This window comes from Rhinichthys klamathensis, unplaced genomic scaffold (assembly GCF_029890125.1).
Source record: "Rhinichthys klamathensis goyatoka isolate OS25496 unplaced genomic scaffold, OSU_Roscu_1.1 h1tg000111l_1, whole genome shotgun sequence".
Taxonomy (NCBI): domain Eukaryota; kingdom Metazoa; phylum Chordata; class Actinopteri; order Cypriniformes; family Leuciscidae; genus Rhinichthys; species Rhinichthys klamathensis.
The window spans coordinates 5,923,376-5,943,905 of NW_026606649.1; the positions used below are offsets into that span (position 1 = coordinate 5,923,376).

Genomic DNA, 20,530 nt, shown 5'->3' on the forward strand with positions numbered 1-20,530 from the left:
ACTTCAACTTTAATATAACATATGAAAATATATGTCAACTGTATTTACACTAAATTCAAACTTATTTGTAAAATTACTTACCAATTTTGTTATTTTAGAGCGTTTCAGTCACAGTCTTGAGGCAGCAAAACAACATGGCTGTCAAAAAAAAAAAGATGAAACCAAACAATGATGACGTCAGTGGCACATGGCTTGCACAGAATGCACAATTGTCATTTGATATTAAGCAAATAGTTTAAATGACACCAGCAAAACTTAGTTTTACTTCCAATCAACTCATTTACGTTATGTTACTAATTTAAGGGATTTTGTGTAATTTTCTCTCTTTATTTTACTTTCTCTGTCTGTTTACACTATCACCAGATATGGTATATGGTTATGTGGTCTTTCAGTTTGTCTGTGAAAGTAACTGTGTCAGCATGTGTTTGCACTCTCCCTTCCATGACCAATGGGAATTTACAACTTGTCATTCAAAGGAAATAGCGAGGAAGGGGTGAGAATAACACCTGATTACTCCCTCACACACACAAATTTTCCCCTTTTCCCCTCACAAAATTGAGGCATAAATTACACGCATAAATGCACACATTCAACAATCCCTTTGGAAAGCTTGTCCTGGCATACATTTCAATATGCTCACTTTGTGGATTTCCCACATAGCTGATGAAATATTTTGAAATGTGTTTTCTCCCCAATCCTCAGAAATGTCTGTGGGGGTTAAATGTGCTTCCTTATATGTGTACTGTATTTGCAGGCTAGTATATTTTCTGTTGGTGTGTGTGTGGACCCCCCACCCCTCTCTCTCTCTCTCTCTCTCTCTCTCTCTCTCTCTCTCTCTCTCTCTCTCTCTCTCTCTCTCTCTCTCTCTCTCTCTCTCTCTCTCTCTCTCTCTCTCTCTCTCTCTCTCTCTCTCTCTCTCTCTCTCTCTCTCTCCTTCTCTCCCACTTCTTAGTCTTTCATATGACCTTTCTAAAACACATTGCCTCTGGTAAAGAGACTGTAAATTACAGGAAATTCTTCCAATCTCGTAAATAAACTGAACCAATTTTAGTGTCAGCGCAAGCTCAAATGTTAATCCATTTTACAAATTTCATGTTATTTGGTTGTGATAGAAAATAAATATTTAACAGAGTTGAAAAGGCATTTGCTTGCCTTTATATTCTGAGTCGTCATACATACCCCATTGGTTTCAGTGGCAATAACTTCATACATTATGGAAAGATTGGTTATTAGATGAAATGGGTTCCCTCCTCTCAATAAACTGAAACAGTGTGGTTGACACATAACTTGAACAATTCTTGAACTTTAATGTGTTAAATTGATATTTTTTTTATATTAGACACTTATCAGTATCAGAAGCTGAAGGCATAACCAATATGCCAAAATATTTAATAAACAAATACGAAAAAGTGTGAGGGATGTTTAGAACTTTGATACATGTTCCAATTCTGCAGAAATATACTAAAGATTCTGCAAAGTTCTGAGTGTGCGTACATGTAGGTACTCCAGCTTTTGTGAAGTTTACTTAAAGGGATAGTTTACCTAAGAGTTAAAATTCTGTCCTCATTCACTTACTCTCATGTTATTTCAAACTCATAAGATTACCGTGTCTGTCATATTTGATGTGCAATGGCTTGATGCATGCATGTTTGTTTACCAACATTGGTGAATAAAAGCCTAAATGAAATCTGTTCATCATACAAAATAATTGTCTCTTCAGAAGACTTGGGTTAAACGGCTTGATGGATCTATAATATGCAATGATTGTACTATAATTAGAAAAAATGTTAATATTTTAGGTGAAATAAAGCAGCGTTGCTTTGCTGTGTACAGTGTGCTACGCATTTATGATGTCACTCAAACTATTATGCAAGTGCTCTTTTCTCTTTTCATATTCTCTAATTTTGTTTTCAATGGTTTACTTACTTTTTCCTTTCTTTCCATCAGACGTTGTTGGAGACAACCACCAATCTGTTGAACTCTGATCTTCACTGGTCTCTGTCACATCTGCGTAAGGCAGTCAGTAGAGGGCTCCACCCAAGACAGGACCACTGCAACATCTGCTTACAGCAGTACAAAAGACGTCAGGAGAGCGAGGAAGAGATCATCATCTTCAGGTGCACACACACATATCATCTGCACTCAGCGGGAAGTCGGTACAATGCCTTTTGATATAACAAAACAAAACATTTTACACATTATTTTTGATTTTGAATAATTGTTTTTATAAAACAAATGTTAATTCAGTAATTTTGATTACATTTTAAATGCTGTAATTATTAATTGCATATAAATTAGAACGTGTCTAGTTTACACGGCTCATTTGCATCTCTGTACAGACTTCGGAAGGATACCATTGTTGGAAACAAGTAGATGATTTAAAGCATGATTTTATTTTAATGGTGTCCTGGATTGCATCAGAGGATTATGTTTGTTCAGAGCACTTGACTGCAGATTGATTCAAAATCTATACCAAAGAAACTGTAGTAAAGATATTTGCCGTGATATGCGCTCATGCCTTATTTATGTCACATATTTCTAGTCTAAGCAAGCTGTTTTAACACTCTGACCAAACTTACAACACAAACAGACCTGGAGTACTGTCATCCTGAACTCGTGTTTCATGTGTAGCTGTGGGCATCTGTACCACTGCCAGTGTCTTCAGCGTAAAGAGGCTGGTGTTTTGAGTGAAAGGCAGTACTCATGGAGCTGCTACAAATGCACATCCAACCAGGGCTCGAGGCCAGCCGACAGACCCAGCGCAGAGAGCTCCCGATCACGCTCCGCTTCTCTGGCACAGGTCAGTCACAGTCAGTCTTCACCCAAATATGAAACTTCTGTCGTATTTTACTCACCCTCATGTCCTTCCAATGCCATTTTTTCTATGGAAAACAATAAAAGAATTCTTAAAGAATCGCCATACTGTACAGCCATACAGCCCACATCAGTCAAGCATAAAAGCTAGTCCCAAAACAAATTAACCATTAAGTTGGAAGAAACCATTGGAAGAAACCATTAAGTTGGAAGAAACTAGTCCATACAAATTTTGCCCTATATTCCAAGTCTACAATCTTAAGCTGTGAGATAGTTTTCTGTGCATAAGAGACAGTAATGTAAGTTATTTAGTGAAAAATTTGATCTATGAACTGTTGTGCTTGAAACGGCATGATGGTGAGTAAATAATTATGTTTTAGGTGAACTATTTTTGTAACACTTCGTTTGATCTGTTTGTTCATTTGAACTGTTTGTTCATGTCTCTTTTTATCTATCAATGTATCTCTCAATCTATCATGAGCCCATATTCTTTCGATCATGTTTCTATTCACCATTGTATCTTTCTGTCATTCACTCTTTGGGACTACAGTGAGTTCACATCCAAGGTGATATGGTTTTCAAGTACTTTTATATGCGTACCGTGTGTATGTATTATCCATTCCACGCTAATTGGAACTCTCTTATGTGGCTGTGGTGTATGTAAATTGCATGCAAATGGGTTTCTCAGCATGCACCTGTATTAGTCGTAACCACAGGAGGCTGACGGCTGCAGGCACAAAAGAGAGCTATGTTAGTATCCCTAATCACAGAGGTGTTGCCACGGTGATTCTTTTGGAAGACAAAAAAAATATGCCTAACCAGTGTGATTAGAGTATTAGCACAACTACAAAAACAAGGCTTCCTTTACCCTAGGGATGGCTCGATACCACAATTTTGTCTTCGGTACGATACCAGAACCTAATACCTCGGTATCGATACTAAATCAATCGATACCACAGTCTAAAAAAAAAAGTCTCAATTTAAGTGAATTGATACAATTTTATTAAAAAACACTGCTTGAAACTCTCCACTACCAAATGTGCAAAGAAAAAGTATCAAAATGTAAAAAATAAAATAAATTCAGTCAAGGAACATACAGTAGGTAAAATTTTGATTTTGAAAAAAACAAAACGAAATTTACAATTAAAATAGGTTAATATCTATAATAATAGATTAACATATAATAATGAAATGACATGTAAACCATTAGCTATCATGCATCAACAGAGAATTATCAACATTTATAGCATTTATTCATCTTGGTTTGGTTACTGTTTGGTTTGTGTTTGGGTTCATATGCATATAATGCATTGCATAAAGTAATGTTAACATGCTAAACATGTATTAGTAATAGTATATTACATTTTTTAGGTCATTTTATTACTGATTGATGTAGATTAATAAATGCTATAATATTGTTAGGTCAGGTTACCTAATGAATGTTGACAAATGTAGCTTAATTGTAATATTAGTAATATTCATATTACTACGGTACTATTACTCTCTCTCTCTCTCTCTTAGTCTCGCGTAGCCAGACCTTCAGACTGACGGCTGAAGGTCTGGAACTCATAGCAGCTTTCTTTGGCCAAGGCCCGCCCATAAGGCCGTTTGACCGACATGTAAAACAACCAATTACAGATCGTTTCGTTCAGCGTCACGTTTCGGTGCGTGGAAATGTCCCCACAACAACAGACCGGCGTGCAACAAGTCAGTCAGCATAGAACATCAAAGAAGGAAAAGAAAACTCCAAGAGTCTATGCCGTGAACCTCGCATACTTTTGAGAATCCTACGTTTAGCTGATCTTGATAAATGCTCATTGTCACTCATGTAAACACAACAGTTTTTCTTCCGCAATCACACGTCTGCGCTTTGTTTCCCGGCGGACCGAAAACAAACGTGACACTCGCGCCCCTCGGAAATCCGATAAAATTCAACCAATCAGATGACGACTTCGACATTCCTGAAGTGTTTCCAGTTAAGTGTACCATATGCATCAGACGTTTAGCCAACGTTCCGTGGGCGTGACGTCTGAGGCTGAGACTATCTCTCTCTCTCTCTCGGCTTATTCCTCTAGGGGTCGCCACAGCGGCAGTAATATGCCATTCATTTTACTATCACTTTTATTCTTTATTCCTTCAAATTAAATAATATGTTTGTTTGAAAGTGCAAAAATTATGAGACCTAAACTGAATTGGTTCTAGCGTGTCATGCAAGAAGATTTGAGCTTTCGTGTTTATTTGAGCTTTTCGCGTTTCATATTTAATTGATAAGCTCTTATGTATGTGCGCTGTTCAGTGTTCAATAAAAGTCTAAATTAAATCAGTTGAATGATGAACTCACCTGGCGATCTCTGAACTCTTTGAACAAGTCAGGATGAGCAACTGACAAGTGCTTAGGCAGATTTGATGTGTTGCCTCCCATGGCAACACATTATTTAAAGCAACGTTTGCAGAGTGGTGCATTTAGGTCTGTTTCTTTACTTTTCTCATTACTTTTGTAGGCAGAGTAATGGCTTATTTCACTCATACTGCTCTCTCTATTTATTTATTTCGGGCGTGTAGAAATTCGAATGAGCTTAGTTTGATCCATCGTGTTCCTCCGTTGTCACCGTTTGCCGGTTTCGCGCGACCCGCGTCATTTTAGGTAGCTCACTGCCACCTAGCGGAGAACTTCGAAACAGCAGCGCATCAAATACCAAATTGAACAAAATTATGATATTGTACCGTTTGAAATTATATACCGGTATTTTTGCAGTACCGGTATACCGCGCATCCCTACTTTACCCTGGACACATGTTGATTGATTCTGCACTGCACCTCAACAGAGAACTGTTATACTTCTGTAACTTAAATGAAAGCATAAAGGTTAATGTAAGCTAAAAGTGCAGGATTACACGATAACAAAATAATAATTTATTCAATAATTAATAAAAAATGCAATTCAGACATACAATGACTGAATGACCATATTTTTTTTTTTTTTTCATTTCTGTGTTAAAACCGTTATTATGATTATTATTATATTCAGAAGAATGTAAAAAATCAGGATGGTATCGTTTTAATCACAATTAAGAAATTAAAAGAATTAAATTCTTAAAAAGAAGACTTTGAGTAGTTTATTATGGTATAATCTTCTGTTTTATTTTTTAGACCATGTCTACCCCAGATGCAACAAAAGCATATAGAAGCCATTATAATCAGTGATGCTGTCTACACTGGATGCGGCGCAGTGCCACATATTTCTGACAGCAAACCAATGCCTGTTCTATTTCTGACGTACTTCAAGTGCTCGTGCTACTTCTGACACAAAGAACACATTGATTTGCAACGATCGCTTTGACAGCCTCAAGCTGTTGCTGTGTGACACGACAATTGTTGCATCCGGTGTTAGAATAATATATAGTTTCAACAAAATCTGCTTCACTGCTGGTTAATATTTTAAAAAAAAGTTTGTCTGGAAAATCAAAGTCATATGGTGGATGTTTAAAAAAATATATAAAACAGCAAATGATATCATAGAGAAGACCCCTGCAGACCCTTATGAAAGATTATTTCACATTCGTATGACAAGAATGAAGGTAGTTGGGAAATGATTACAACAAAGCTGTATTTGAGCCTATCTGTCTATATCTCTACACTACTTTTGTCATATTTTGTCAATCACATTTCAACTGTTACCTTGTGTGTTTCAGACCAAAGTGACATCTGCTCATCGTGGGAATGTGGCAGATGCTCATGGGAGAAAGGTTAGTGAGTGGAATCACTTTCTACAACTAGAATAGATTTGATTAATGATGATTAAATCTTATGCGAGGTGAAAGAAATGTGCTGCTTTAAATGTTTTGTGTATTGTCAACTCATTTAGCAATGTCTTTTTTTTTTTTTTAAAGGTGCTCTAAGCGATGTCACGCGTTTTTTAGGCCAAAACATTTTTTTGTCACATACAGCAAACATCTCCTCACTATCCGCTGGCTGCCTGTCCCCTGAACACACTGTAAAGAAACGCGATCTCTGTAGACAGCCCAGGCTCCACAAACAGCAACAAAAACAAACTGCTGCGACCCGCTCCCCGAAACATAACAAACTGTTCCAGCCAATGACCGACAAGAAGGGTTTGGGGGGTTAGTGTGCGGATGAGGAGGAGGGAGGGTCTAGCTAGCCTCCGTTTGGTTTGACAATAGTTCGAACGTCAACAAGAAGTGACGTCACCCAGGATCGCTTAGAGAACCTTTAAGTTGCCTGCCAGCTCCAGCATTTTTGATCATTTTCACAAAACGTTCATGGCCCCCAGAATATTTTGTTATATGAATATCTGAACATACAATATATCAAAAGAAAGAACAGAGCCTCTTGTTTTAAACAAAAATAAATAACATGTTATTTTAAATCCATGCATTCTTTTTTATCCACACATGAATGTGGGTAAGTTTCATAAAATTCACGTATAAAATAAAACAAAAAGCTGAGAAAATAGCATTTTTGTCAAAGACAATGCACAGACTAAGACTATGACTATTTGGATCCGGAGATTCTGTACTATTTCAGAACATGGAAGCGTTGTGTCATAAATGACAGAAAATGTTGTCAGTGGCGGGGAAAGAGTAAATTTGTGTTACACGTTTACAATAAACTGTGTTTTAATGTCGTGATGGATTTTAGTTTTTCTGTAATTTGTCAAATTCTGCACTTTTAGAGTGCACCTTTGCTCTACTTTAGCTAGAAGGAGAATCATAGCTCTCTTCCACTCTGCCTTTTGTGTTCATTCATCCATGAAACGTAAATGGCTTTTTCCCTGCTGGTTCAAAGCAAATTAGCTTGCTTATGATTGCATTAAACTCGTTTCCTTCTTTTCATGCTTTTGTTTACTGGTGGGAATGGAGAAATGAAACTGAAGTCCTGCCTAGCTATCTGTCTTTTTCTTTATGTCTGTCTCTTTCATCCACATTCTCTCTCTCTCTCTCTCTCTCTCTCTCTCTCTCTCTCTCTCTCTCTCTCTCTCTCTCTCTCTCTCTCTCTCTCTCTCTCTCTCTCTCTCTCTCTCTCTCTCTCTCTCTCTCTCTCTCCCCATTGAGCATTCATTGCTTGTCTGTCAAGGGACTTGGCGTTTTATGCAATGTGACAGTGAGCCTTAAAGACAAGACAGGAAGTGACATAAACCTTTTGACCTATTCCTCTTCTTCAGCATCCCTTCATCATCTCCATCCTCCAATAAACCCTCAGTCATTAGCATCACTAAGCACTCTGTTATCTGTAACAGGCCAAATTCAGCACTTTTCTTCACTTCTAAGGTTTCAGGAAGCTGCTAACGCAATTATACCTGTGGAGACTTTCGCTTTAATTAACATGTAACGCTTCAGAACTCCTGCATGCTAATGATAACAAGGCTGACAGGAAGACACATTTTTGGCTTTTTTTTTCTCCTTTTCATCTTTGAATGCAGTCCTACTGCAGCAGAAACAGCTTTTTAAATGCATAGATGAAAATTTCAAACTTTAATTAAAAAAATTAAATGAATTACATGATATGCAGATGAATTAATTACCGGTAGTTTAATCAATTAATTTGCAGAGAAATATCCCCCAAATAAAGATAATTCAAAGATATTTTGTCGCAAACAAAACTGCCTGTACAAGTCAATATATATTGTTTGTTTTATATATGTATTATTGAACCTACTGTAAGCCTGTCAAGCAGCCCACATCAATGCTTTCAGCCTGGTTTGTCAATCTTTCCAAGGTAGACTCTGCCCTTTTTTAATTGTTGGGTCATTTGCACCATATTTTTAAGACTTTATCTTAAAAAGTTAAAAGTAGTCAAATTTTTAATAACGTGTTTCAGTACCTGTATTCTGTTCCAGTTTGTTGTGCTCCTTCAATACTGCTTTTTAATTCCAACCCAGTCTCATAAAAAGTCATAATCATTTTTACAAGATGGCAAAATCATGTGAGTTGGGTTATACAAAATTGTACAACCGAAACCTAAACCTAACCCTTAAGCTCAAACGTTATTGTAATAGGAAAAATTATAATTAGGATAAAATAGGATACAATTATTTATGTAAGGTTTTTGAGGCATGATTTAATTTTATTTAACGATATTACGTTGCTTCTTGTGCATTTTCAATGTGAAATTTTATAGTGAGTGGTACTAAAAACGTTGGTTGTTGAATGAATCACAGCAGTTCAGAAATGAAAATTCCGGTGATCGGTGCCAAAAGGTTAACGCTCCATCATGTTTAAAAATAATATACCACCTACACAACAAACCATGTCATTTTAGCTTGCTTCTTTGAGTTCTTTTGAGTGTGTAACAAATGTTTTAAGGCCATATTATAGTATTGTGCAAGGAACTGCACAAAAATAAATCTTCATTAACTGTTAATCTGCCCCTGTAATCAATTTGTGAGAAAAGAAGTAAAAGTTGTTGGTGTTTTACTGCCAGTGATTTTTTTTTTCAGCTGGAAGCGGCAGTGAATTGTGTGTTTATTGTATTTCTTTTGAAGCTTTTCAAAAATGTAGGTAGAGACACATTTATCCAATGAGCCTATGTTCCTAAACTAATGAGTAAAATTGATTTATATTTAGTATAGCCACCAAAGAAAGATTTTTTTTAAGATTCCATGACCCTTAAATGAGGTACAGTACAATGTTTTCTTACTTTTGTTGCATGACATAGGTGTTTGTTTATGTCACTGTTGGAAGCATGATGGGGACTCAACTCTCAGTCATGGTACTCTTGCTGGGTTTTTTTTTGTTGATGTTGTCTTTTGATCTCTTCCTTTGCTACAAGAGACTTTCTGTTTAATCTAAAACAAGACACAAGCTACTTCAATTTCAATTTTCAATTTCAATTTATTGATGGATAGCCCCTTGAGATGCAACATCTCATTTTCAAGAGGGTCCAATACATATAAACATAAAACAACACCAACACCAAGAACGGAAAAAGAAAAACAAAAAAACATTGAGCTACTAGGCAGCTCACACCATTACCATAAACCTAAGACACATCATAGCTCTGACATAACTGTCTCAAAAAAACACATCACATTTACTCATTATGCAATTGGAACCATAATGCAGGAAATCAGTAAACAAAAAGGTGCCACATAAGAAGAACCTAGGTTGAATCAACAGGAGATAAATCAATTAGACAATTCCATAAAACAAAAGACAATTACAAGCATTACTATTCAGTCCGACATCAATAGCATGCACACACAGTGTTTAGATATTGGAATAAAGTTAACTTATCTACGAAAAGATAAGATGGACCTCAGGAAAAAAGGAAGATTATTCCAATCACTAGTAGCTTTGTAGTGAAAAGATTTTCGACCAGTGGCTGAAACGATTCCTGGTACGGTAAAGACGAGATTGCATATCTCTAAGAGGATACAAAGAACTACGTGGAACCAAGAGTGCTCTCAGATATGGAGGACATTCGAAGTAGGCACATTTGAAAATAAAAAGAAACCAATAAAAGTCTCTTCTTGATTTCAGCTGAAGCCAATTCAATGATGCATACATTAAGCAATGATGTGTTTTAAAAGGACATCTCAGAACAAATCTACATAAAGAATTAAAAACAACATTAAGTGGCTTAAGAGCAGCATCACTAGTGTTCATGTAGATAATATCAGTGTAGTCAATACTTCAGGTCTACAAGGTACTGAGTGTAAGTGCCACGAGAAGAAAGAGAAAACGGCAGATCTTTAGAAATAGTTTAGATGTTCTTTAAATGATTTTGAACACAATAGACCCCTTTTTTTAACAATCTAAGCGCTTGGTCTAAAGTGCACTTACTGTAGGGCGTGTCCGAATCCACTTTTGGTAGTTTAACTACGGGAAAAATGGTCGGTGCGCATGGTCTAAAACGGTTGTCTCTATTCTATTAACGAGTAATAGGTGTGTTTTGGGCGTAACGTGCAATAAACCAATCAGAGTCTCATCTCCCATTCCCTTTACAAAAAAACAGTTGCGCTCCCGCCATGGCGGATTCACTATTTACATGGCGGAATTTGCAAGCGGAAAGACTGACCGCTTCTCCAGAGAGGAAACAGATCTGCTCGTGTGCGAGGTTAAAGCGTGCAAACAGACCATCTACGGGACAAGCCGGATTCCACCATGTCTTTATGTACACAATAATAATCTTTTACATTGTAATCCTTTTATTTCTAATATTTGGCATGTTTGTGTGCTGCTGCGCTTCCCTGTGTGTGTAATAAGCAGAGTTGTACGTCCGTTGTGCACCCGCCTATAGGCACATATTACTAATGTGCCCTTTAAATAACAAAAAAAATATTGCGCCAATGACTTTAGAGTCTATTTCAGTTGCCTCAAAATAGCAACGCGCCAACAAATGCGCCCGAACACACCTCGTTTTCAGACTAGCACGCCCATGGCCGCACAAATGGGTCCAAATGCATTTGCTATTTAAACAACATGGTGCAGGACATGAAAATGATAACTGCGCCGGGCTGAAACTAGCAAAAAAACACTTGCTGCATTCCGCCGGGTGTATGATAGGGCCCCTTGTCTTGTTGGCTGCAAAGGCTCCTCCTGATGTCTCAAGTTGCAGAAAATTGGCTTTTTACTGTTGGTTTCTTTAAGCAAAAAGAAAAGCCATTGGCCTGTCAAAAACTGTGTAATCGGTTTATTTAAATAAGTAATGCATAAATAACGGATTTAATGAACGCTCCACCAAATTATCCTACCTTTCCACAACACTGTCACGCAAAATCGATGGCCTCCAGCTCAGCGCCCCGCATACAGAGACAGCTGAAACAGCGTGACAATGTTCATCTCCTTCTTTCTGCTGAAGGGTGGGCACAATAATTGCATTTATTCTTCTGCAGTGACAGTAGCATTTGTCCTTTGTGCCACTCAAAACAGACTCTGATTATATATAGAGGTAAAGTGAGGATACACTTGATTTTTTTCTTTTTTTTTCTGGAACATTCTGTTGAAAACACTCTCTGTTCTGGGTGGAGTTTGGCATATCTTTAGGGTGTGTGCTTGCCTTCATGCCTTTGGGACTAGAGAAGTCATTGAAGGATGACAGAGACTGAGAGGTTTTGAATCACTTGAGGCTGATTTGAGCCAAACCAAGTGATGAAATGAATCTGATTGGTGTGAAGGACACTGCGACGTGTCTTTAAATAAGTAAATGTGTCACTATGTACGATGTGCCTTTCTATCATTTTAGCATCTTAACCACAGTATGCTACTGTAAATATGGGCCAATTACGATTAAAAATTGATTATTATAGAATAAATAATGTATATTTCCCATGTAAATGCTTACAGTATTTGACCACATAAACAATTCATTGGCCAGCAAACTCAGCGTCAAAGTATTTCTACTTGTTTTCTTCCTGCTGGATATTGCTATCTTTTGATGTCGTTTTTTTAAATGTTACATCCATCAGGCTTTAATCACTTGTCTTGCGCACATCTTAGGCTTGTGTATGAAAATGTCACATTTGATGCGATTAGCACTCCTCCTCTGATTCTTGAAGGGTTTATTTAGAAGTTGCGCAGTTTTCCCATTATCAAGTCCATATCTGGCAGCAGGGTTTGCCCCTTCATATTTCATATTGACATTCTGATGTTTTTACATATGTTGCTAATGTATTTTAGCCAAAATGTTATCCTTAATTGCTTTTAGGATTATCTGTGACCATTCTAAAGTTGTTCAGCTGGAAGTTGTGACTAGTGTCAGGGCTGTTATGGTTCTGTGAGTGTGTTGATATGTCGTGTTGGTGTGTTTTTCTCTGCAGATGTTGACTGAAGCCACTCTGGATGCCCAGCAGACACTGGCCTGGGATCAGTTCCGCACTATCTATAGAGGACCATCTAGGGTATGGCTCACCTCAAACGCATCTTTTCTTTCCATTCTTCCTCTATATTTACAGCTGTGCTCAAATGTTTACATACCACTTGCAGAATTTGTCTGTTTTTATATAGCATTTTAGTACTGTCATAAAATTTTCATTTATTTGATAAAAAATACAGTGGAACAGTAATATTGTGAAAATGTTCTTCCAATTTAAATTAACTTTTCTATTTTTAGATATTTTAAAACGCACTTTATTCTTTTGATGGCAACCGTTTTTTCATGATTCTTTGTTGAATAGGAAGTAAAAAAAAAACGACTTTTACTTGAATTAGAAATCTTATGTAACATGATAAAAGTCTTTACTCTCACTTTGGATCGATTTAATGCATCCTTGCTAAATAAAAATATTAAATTCTTTCAAAAAGACATCTTACTGTCCCCAAACTTTTGATAGTATATTTGGTAGTATATCCCACGAGGCAATATGACAACTTTACACACAATGTCCTATTGAATACATACACCTTTGGTTATCATCTAGTGTTGCCACCTCGAGCATCAATTACTGATTGCAGCCCCTGTTTTGTCCTGAGCATCGAAGTTGCCCACTGTTCTTGGAAAAAAAGCCCCCAGGTACTTTAAGTTCTTTAAGTTTAAGTTAAGTTCAAGTTACTCCCCACAGTGGCTCAATGATGTTGAGATCCAGCTTCAGGACATTTGAAAGACTTGTACACTATTGCAAAAAGCTGCAAGCAGTCATTGATAATCATGATAACCAAGACTTTTATTTTCATTATTTAATTTATATTTAATTTATTTGTCTTGTTGAATTAAATCAAGTACAGCATAAATAAATAAAGATCCAGTTTTTGTGCTGATGTTGAACAGTGCTGAACAGATTCTCTAAGGGATATGTAAACTCTTGTACTGTAGCTATGTTGCAGATTTTGTGGGATTTTCAATGTAGTCTTGGTCTTCATTTGAGAATAAATGTGTCAGTGTTTTACAAGATTATTGCATAAGAGCAGAGTGTTACGCAATACAATGTGTGTGTACGTGTTGCCTTTGTGTACTGGAGTCATTGAGTCTTACCTTTGTGTACTGGAGTCATGGAGTCATTGAGCACTTATCAGACAGAGAAGATCTGAATGACTTCACGTAAGTGTTTTACTCTCAGTGACACACACAGACAGCTCATCTCTATGTACTCCACATTTTAGCTGCTCAGTATTAAGTGTGTGTGTGTGTGTGTGTGTGTGCGTGCGTGCGTGCGCGTGTGTGGTTGGAAGGCCATTCTCCTCCCCCTTAACTCTATATTTATATATACTTTTTCCAGATTAGAGAGCTGTAGTATTGAACCATATTCATGCCTTTATTTCCACTCATAGCTCTCTATCCATCACATACACCTAGATGCACTCAAATATACTCTCACCCACATACACTCACCAGAATCAAAAGAAGGGTTGATGTCATCTAAATGCCGCTGGCTAAATCTAAGTTTCCTTAGTGTCATACAGTATTTAAGTTAAATGTGCCCTTTATTAAGAGAGGCCACATTGCCCCCATTTACACCCGTAATTAATATTTGTTTACTGTGATCAGATAACACTTGAACACATTAAAGGCATAAATGTATCCAAGACTCATTATGATTGAATTCATCGCATTTGGAGGTTGTCTGACAAGGATTGTGACACATTTAATTATATAAATACATTTTCGCTATCTACTTTCAGTTACGTATGTTATAAGGTTAATCTGTAAATAATCATTTATTTCACTTTGATGGATCAAAGTGGTTCACGCAAATGGTCTACTGCAATTCGCTTTATTATGGATTCGATGGCTGAGCAATGACTGTTGTGTCTACAGAAATCTGACGCATTACACAATCTGGCTCCTGCTTACCTTTCTAGTATGCTGTTAGCCTAAACTCCATCTAGGTCTTTGAGATCGGAGAATCAAAGTATACTCTGTGTTGCAAGAAAAAATATAAACATAAGGGCGAAGGAGCTTTTTTCCGAGATGGTCGCAAAATCTGGAACGATCTCCCTCTCTCTGTTAGATCAGCCAACTCATTGCCTAAGTTTAAAGCTATGTTAAAAACACATTTTAAATGCCATGAACTTCCATGAATCGTTTCTATGTGTATTTGTCTAAACTCCCTGATCTACCCACAGCAAAGTTATTTTTCGTTCTTCTTTTAGGGGTAAAACGAAGTTCAAAATACGTGACCAGTTATATACTGTTAGCGAACATCCGACGCCCACACTGCTGAGAGTGACGTTTAGATGAATTTGTAAATATGTGCTGCACGCTTTCTTCTCAATAACAAAATAAACACATAATAAAATTGAGAATACAGCAAGCATTTTTTAATAAAGCATAAGAAATGCATCTGATCATAGCAACCACGTGTATGTTTGCACGAGCTCTGCAATTCGGCACTCTGCAACTGTCACGTGACGTTTATTTATATAGCACTTTATACAATAGATTGCTTAAAATCAAGCAGCTTTACCGTATTAAACATGAAAAACCGTGTCAGTGTCTCGTTTCATCAGAAGTATAACTTAATTTTCTACTATAAAGCATCTCTCCAGTGTGTTCATGTTTTCACTTGCGGCTGTCTGACCTCTACAGACTCAACAGAGGAAATGAACCAGAAAAGATTTCAACGGAAAGAAGGCGGAGCCTCCGCGCGCACCTACCTATTACGTAATCGCCACCGACCAATGGTAGTACAAATGTGTTTACCAGCCAGAGCGAACTTTTTCGGAAAGCTCCAAACGAAGTTCGCTTTGGTCTGATTTTGTTCGAAATGACATCACATCAGTTCGTTCTTCGATTTCGCTTGAAATATATTGGGGCCTTAAGTGTTTGATCTTGTAATTGTAAAGCACTTTGCAACACCTGTTGTATTAAATTGTGCTATACAAATAAAAAGAAAGAAATATAGTGCTTTTTTTTTCTGCACTCAAAGCGCTTTACATATGGGGGGAATCTCCTCAACCAATGTGCAGCATCCACCTGGATGATGCGACGGCAGCCATATTGCGCCAGAACGCCCGCCACACACCAGCTTACTGGTGGAGAGGAGACATAGTGATGAAGCCAATCAGTATATCTTGTCCTGGGATTTTTAATGACTACATAGAGTCAGGAGCTCGGTTTAACCTCTCATCCTAAGGACGGTGCTTGTATACAGCCCCATCACTATACTGGGGCGTTAGGACCCACACAGACCACAGGGTGAACACCCCCTGCTGGCCTCACTAACACCTCTTCCAGCAGCAACCTGGTTTTCCCAGGAGGTCTCCCATCCAGGTACTGACCAGACTCAGCCCTGCTTAGCTTCAGTGGGCAACCAGTCTTGGGCTACAGGGTGATATGGCTGCTGCAAAGCACTGTGTTGCAAATTCTTTTGTGAATTTTATTTTCCTGCTCACATGATGTTAAAAAAGACGACAGACATTGCACTTGTGCAATTTGCTCACTCGATTTAATCAACAATGTATAGTTATTTACCAAATTATAATAAGGAAAATAAGGATAAATGATGCAAACTTAATTCAGTGCTGCTATAAAGCAGCTCTAAAAAAAGATAATAGTGCCATTGTTCAGCTCAATTCAGTTCAATGTTAATTTGTTTCAGTTAAATAACTTTAAGTTAAATTATGAAATGTTTAATTTAACTATAAGCAGCTCTACAGAAGACAATAGTGCAATCATTAATGTTGAGTCAGTTCAATGTTAATTCAATTCAGTTCAATAACAGTGCCTATGATGCAAATTCATCAATTATGAAACAGTCGAATCAGCTATACAGCAGCTCTGTGGGCCTCCGCCCTTTCAGGGATTGGGCCCTAAAAATGTATCTTGTTAGGCCGCATTCTAGCAACTAAATTAATAACATTAATAAAATAGATTTAAGACCTATCAAAATATGTGCCCTTGTGTTTTTATTTATGTAAATATTTAGTAAGGTGCAGAGAGAATATAATGGAATAAACGGAAAATGAAAGTTTGAGAACGGTTCCTGAGTTGTTTTTATTTGAGCTTTCATGCATATTACACATTGGAACGTTGTTGCTATTCAAGGTCAGGGACTATTTTTTTCTAGCGGAAGGGAGGCTTTTAGTGATTTTACTTCATGAAAGTTGCACTAATACATATGTTTTTACTTTAATATTTGTATTGTATGGTAACCGTTTTATAAAAGCAATAAGGTACGAGAGGCTGTGCTGTATCGTGAATAAGTCACGGCTGAAGGGCGTTGTTAGGCACTTAAAGGAGAACTCCGGCGCAAAATGAACCTTTGGTCTAATTACACATTGTTACCTAGTCAACCGTTACCTGAGATTTGTTTTCATGATTATCGAATGTAAATAGTTTAGCCTATAACGCTAGTATAACGCTAGTATATAGGGCATAGAGTAATGACAAATAAAAATCGCTTGTTAATACCACTAACAAGGCTCAAAATAGCCCCACACTAACACGGTAGCATAATGAGGGTCCCTACCTTCAAACCGAAGCATTGAGAACTTTGTTAGTGTCCAGACAGTTTAATAAGAAGATATTTTATACATACAGTCAACTTCCCGTATACAGGCAGAAGCCATCTTTGAAAAACAGTCTTTACCAGTCGATCTACAAACGCCGATCCAAGTGCGCTGGTGAGATGTGAACGAGCTATAAGTTGTGATAAGGTGAGCACGAACAGCAGGCTTGGATCGGCGTTCGTAGATCGACTGGTAAAGACTGTTTTTCAAAGATGGCTTCTGCCTGTATACGGGAAGTTGACTGTATGTATAAAATATCTTCTTATTAAACTGTCTGGACACTGACAAAGTTCTCAATGCTTCGGTTTGAAGGTAGGGACCCTCATTATGCTACCGTGTTAGTGTGGGGCTATTTTCAGCCTTGTTAGTGGTATTAACAAGCGATTTTTATTTGTCATTACTCTATGCCCTATATACTAGCGTTATACTAGCGTTATAGGCTAAACTGTTTTTAGAGATAAAACTATTTACATTCGATAATCATGAAAACAAATCTCAGATAACGGTTGACTAGGTAACAATGTGTAATTAGACCAAAGGTTCATTTTGCGCCAGAGTTCTCCTTTAAGTAAGTTATGGAAATTCTTCAGTTATTTTTATTTATGCAACTTTTCGTGTTATTTGACAGTTTGCATTTTGCACATGTAAGTGGAGTCAGATCTTTATCTGTAGCTGTAAAGGAAACCATTGTGGCCTACTGAAGACTCCATTTGCTGTTGATGCTCTTTTCCAGTTAAATATTATATTACCCATCAGCCCAAACCTATTCAATCAGTTTGATCATGTAATGTTGCAGTTGCAATCTATGACACTAATCCTCTGAAGAAATAAGAAGTCACTGCTGTAATCCAGTATCACCCTATCACACTCTCAATCTTAACATCTGTCCTCAGCCTTAAGAGCAAAGTAGATAGACATCCTGAAAAAGAGACCATTTGTTGTCAGATCCGTTAGTCCATCCCGTTTCTGTTTGTCAGCTGTATGTGACATGCTGAAGTTTGTTTGTGTATGTGCTGTTTGTTTATCCCACTCTCGTTAATGAGGATCAAACTACACTAGGCTTGACGTTCCTGCCAAAGTGAGCTTCAGAGAGATGAACAAACGAACTCCTGTGCACACTAAGTATGAGTATGAATACACACATAGCATGTGTATGTGTGGATGGTGCGTTTAATGCAAAGTATACACAGCTTAAAGACTCCCTCACATCCCTTCCTATGGCTACTCATCCATGGATGGTTGCCAGCTCTGGTTATTCATAGTGGTTCCATATTTTCCATTTAATATTTACAATATCTTTCAAAAGTTTGGAGTCAGATATTTTTAATGTATTTGAAATAATTCTCTTTTATGCACACTAAGGCTGTACTTATTTCATCAAAAATACAGTAAAAACTGTATTATTGTGAAATATTTTGTACAATTTAATATCTGTTTTCCATTTTGATATATTTTAGTGTCCCTATTATGCTTTTTCGAATATTGCCTTTCATGCAGTGTATAATATAGCTGTCCGTGAATTGCAGAATGGTCTGCAAAGTTGTAAATTCGAAAGTGCACCAAGTTATTGTCACACAAAAGAAAGAATCGACTGTGAACACCTAAAAGAGTCGTCATGAATTCCAGTATCAATTCTGTTACCTGCATACGTATACTGTAGCACATCTGCATAATGCCTACCTATGGTCTTCATTGGCTGCCCACAAACAACGTCTACTTTGACCCGCCCTCAAACACTGCAGCTGGTGTGTTTGTGTTATGTACATGTCGAGAAGATGCTGTTTTCTGCTCTGCAAAAGCAAATTCTCCATGTAAACACTTCCAAAGGATGAGAATGGGAAGGGTCAGTGGTTTAAATTACCACAGCGATACAAAAGCAGAATCAGCTTTTAATGGTTGCTTCTCAAATCTCTGTGAGGTCTAAATGGGATTTATAAAACGCTTATCCATTAAAGATGGAACCCACTTTATTTGGACCAACTTGCTCCTCAGAATCAGAATCTCTAAGTATGATTAATTATTGTATTTCTACCGGGTGATCAAAATATGTAGTTCTGTTTTATATTGTGTAGTTCTCCGGCTAACTGCTAATCAGCTGTGGGCCCACTATAACCTAAAATTGTGTCCATTAATGCAAATTGTCTGTTGTTCTTACTACTTTGAGTAATGAAAGGATGGAGATAGATTTGTTTTACAAACTTTAATGTTTCATCAGTAATTGACGTTAGTACTCATCTAACGCATTTGCTGTTTTTGATACAGTTCCCACATGTGCACTGCAATAAATTATAAATATACACATCAGTTATTTCGTGGACATACACTTCAGGGCTTGACATTAACTTTTTGAGGCACTTGTCCTTCGGACAAGTAAATTTATGTTTCACTTGTCCATGCACAAAAGTCACTTGTCCGGGTAAAGATTTATAATTTTTCTAGGGCTGCACGATTTGGGGAAAATGTCATATTGCGATTATTGAGTTCAATATTGCGGTTGTGATATGCGATTGCGATATAATAAACAAATGGTTTCATGAGTCAACTTGTTTGGTTCTAAACCAAATGCACACACAGATTAGTGATAATTCTGAAATTAGCAATAACAACTAAATGATTGATAACAGCTATAATGATCAATAAGCCATTGATGTCTGGATAAAAATTAACTGTAACAGGTAGGACATATACAGAAATTGAATAAAGTTATCAAACAGTCTGGGCTGCATAAATTATAAATTATATATAGACTACTACTTATTGAAGCTACACAAGTTCTTTAGTCAAGAGCAGTGAGTAATTTTCTCTGTTCCCTTTGTTCTTTCAGTAACTTTACTGACAGAACACTTTATTGGTAGCTGGCCCTTTAAGAGCAGCCGCTGTGGACAGAGACGCGGATATCACACGCGCCTCATTCTCTCACGAGTCACAACTCTTTATGTCCATCATAAGACTGTTCTTATGTTATGAAGATACTCGACAAATGGCATTTTGGCTTAATTGTGTGTGTTGTTGATGTTCGTTCAAGCGCGAAAGAGAACTTCTGGCGCGCGGTCTGTGCATGCGCATTATACTGGCGCGCGTCTTTCTGTGAGTCACATTCAGAAGATTCACAGGCAGCGCGAAAAAATGTGTTCGTTTCAAATCGGTAAAATTAAATCTGTAAAATAGACGTAACGAGTGGCACATAATGTGAAGTAACATGGCATTTTATTTTGTTTGAAATTTAACTTGTCCGGTCGGACAACTAATTTTCTCTTCTACTTGTCCTACAAAAAATCCACTTGTCCCGGACAAGCGGACAAGCCTTAATG

The 20,530-nt window shown here is 37.3% G+C and overlaps 1 protein-coding gene across 1 annotated transcript in view; it reads left to right on the plus strand.

Annotated features, from left to right (window-relative positions):
* The window catches only part of vps8 (VPS8 subunit of CORVET complex), a 163,294-nt gene that overhangs the window by 134,978 nt on the left and 7,786 nt on the right, over window positions 1-20,530 (plus strand). The window contains exons 41-44 of the mRNA XM_056254327.1: window positions 1,948-2,117; window positions 2,632-2,800; window positions 6,507-6,560; window positions 12,593-12,673. Coding sequence (XP_056110302.1) covers window positions 1,948-2,117; window positions 2,632-2,800; window positions 6,507-6,560; window positions 12,593-12,673 — 474 coding nt within the window. The remainder of the gene's footprint in view (window positions 1-1,947; window positions 2,118-2,631; window positions 2,801-6,506; window positions 6,561-12,592; window positions 12,674-20,530) is intronic.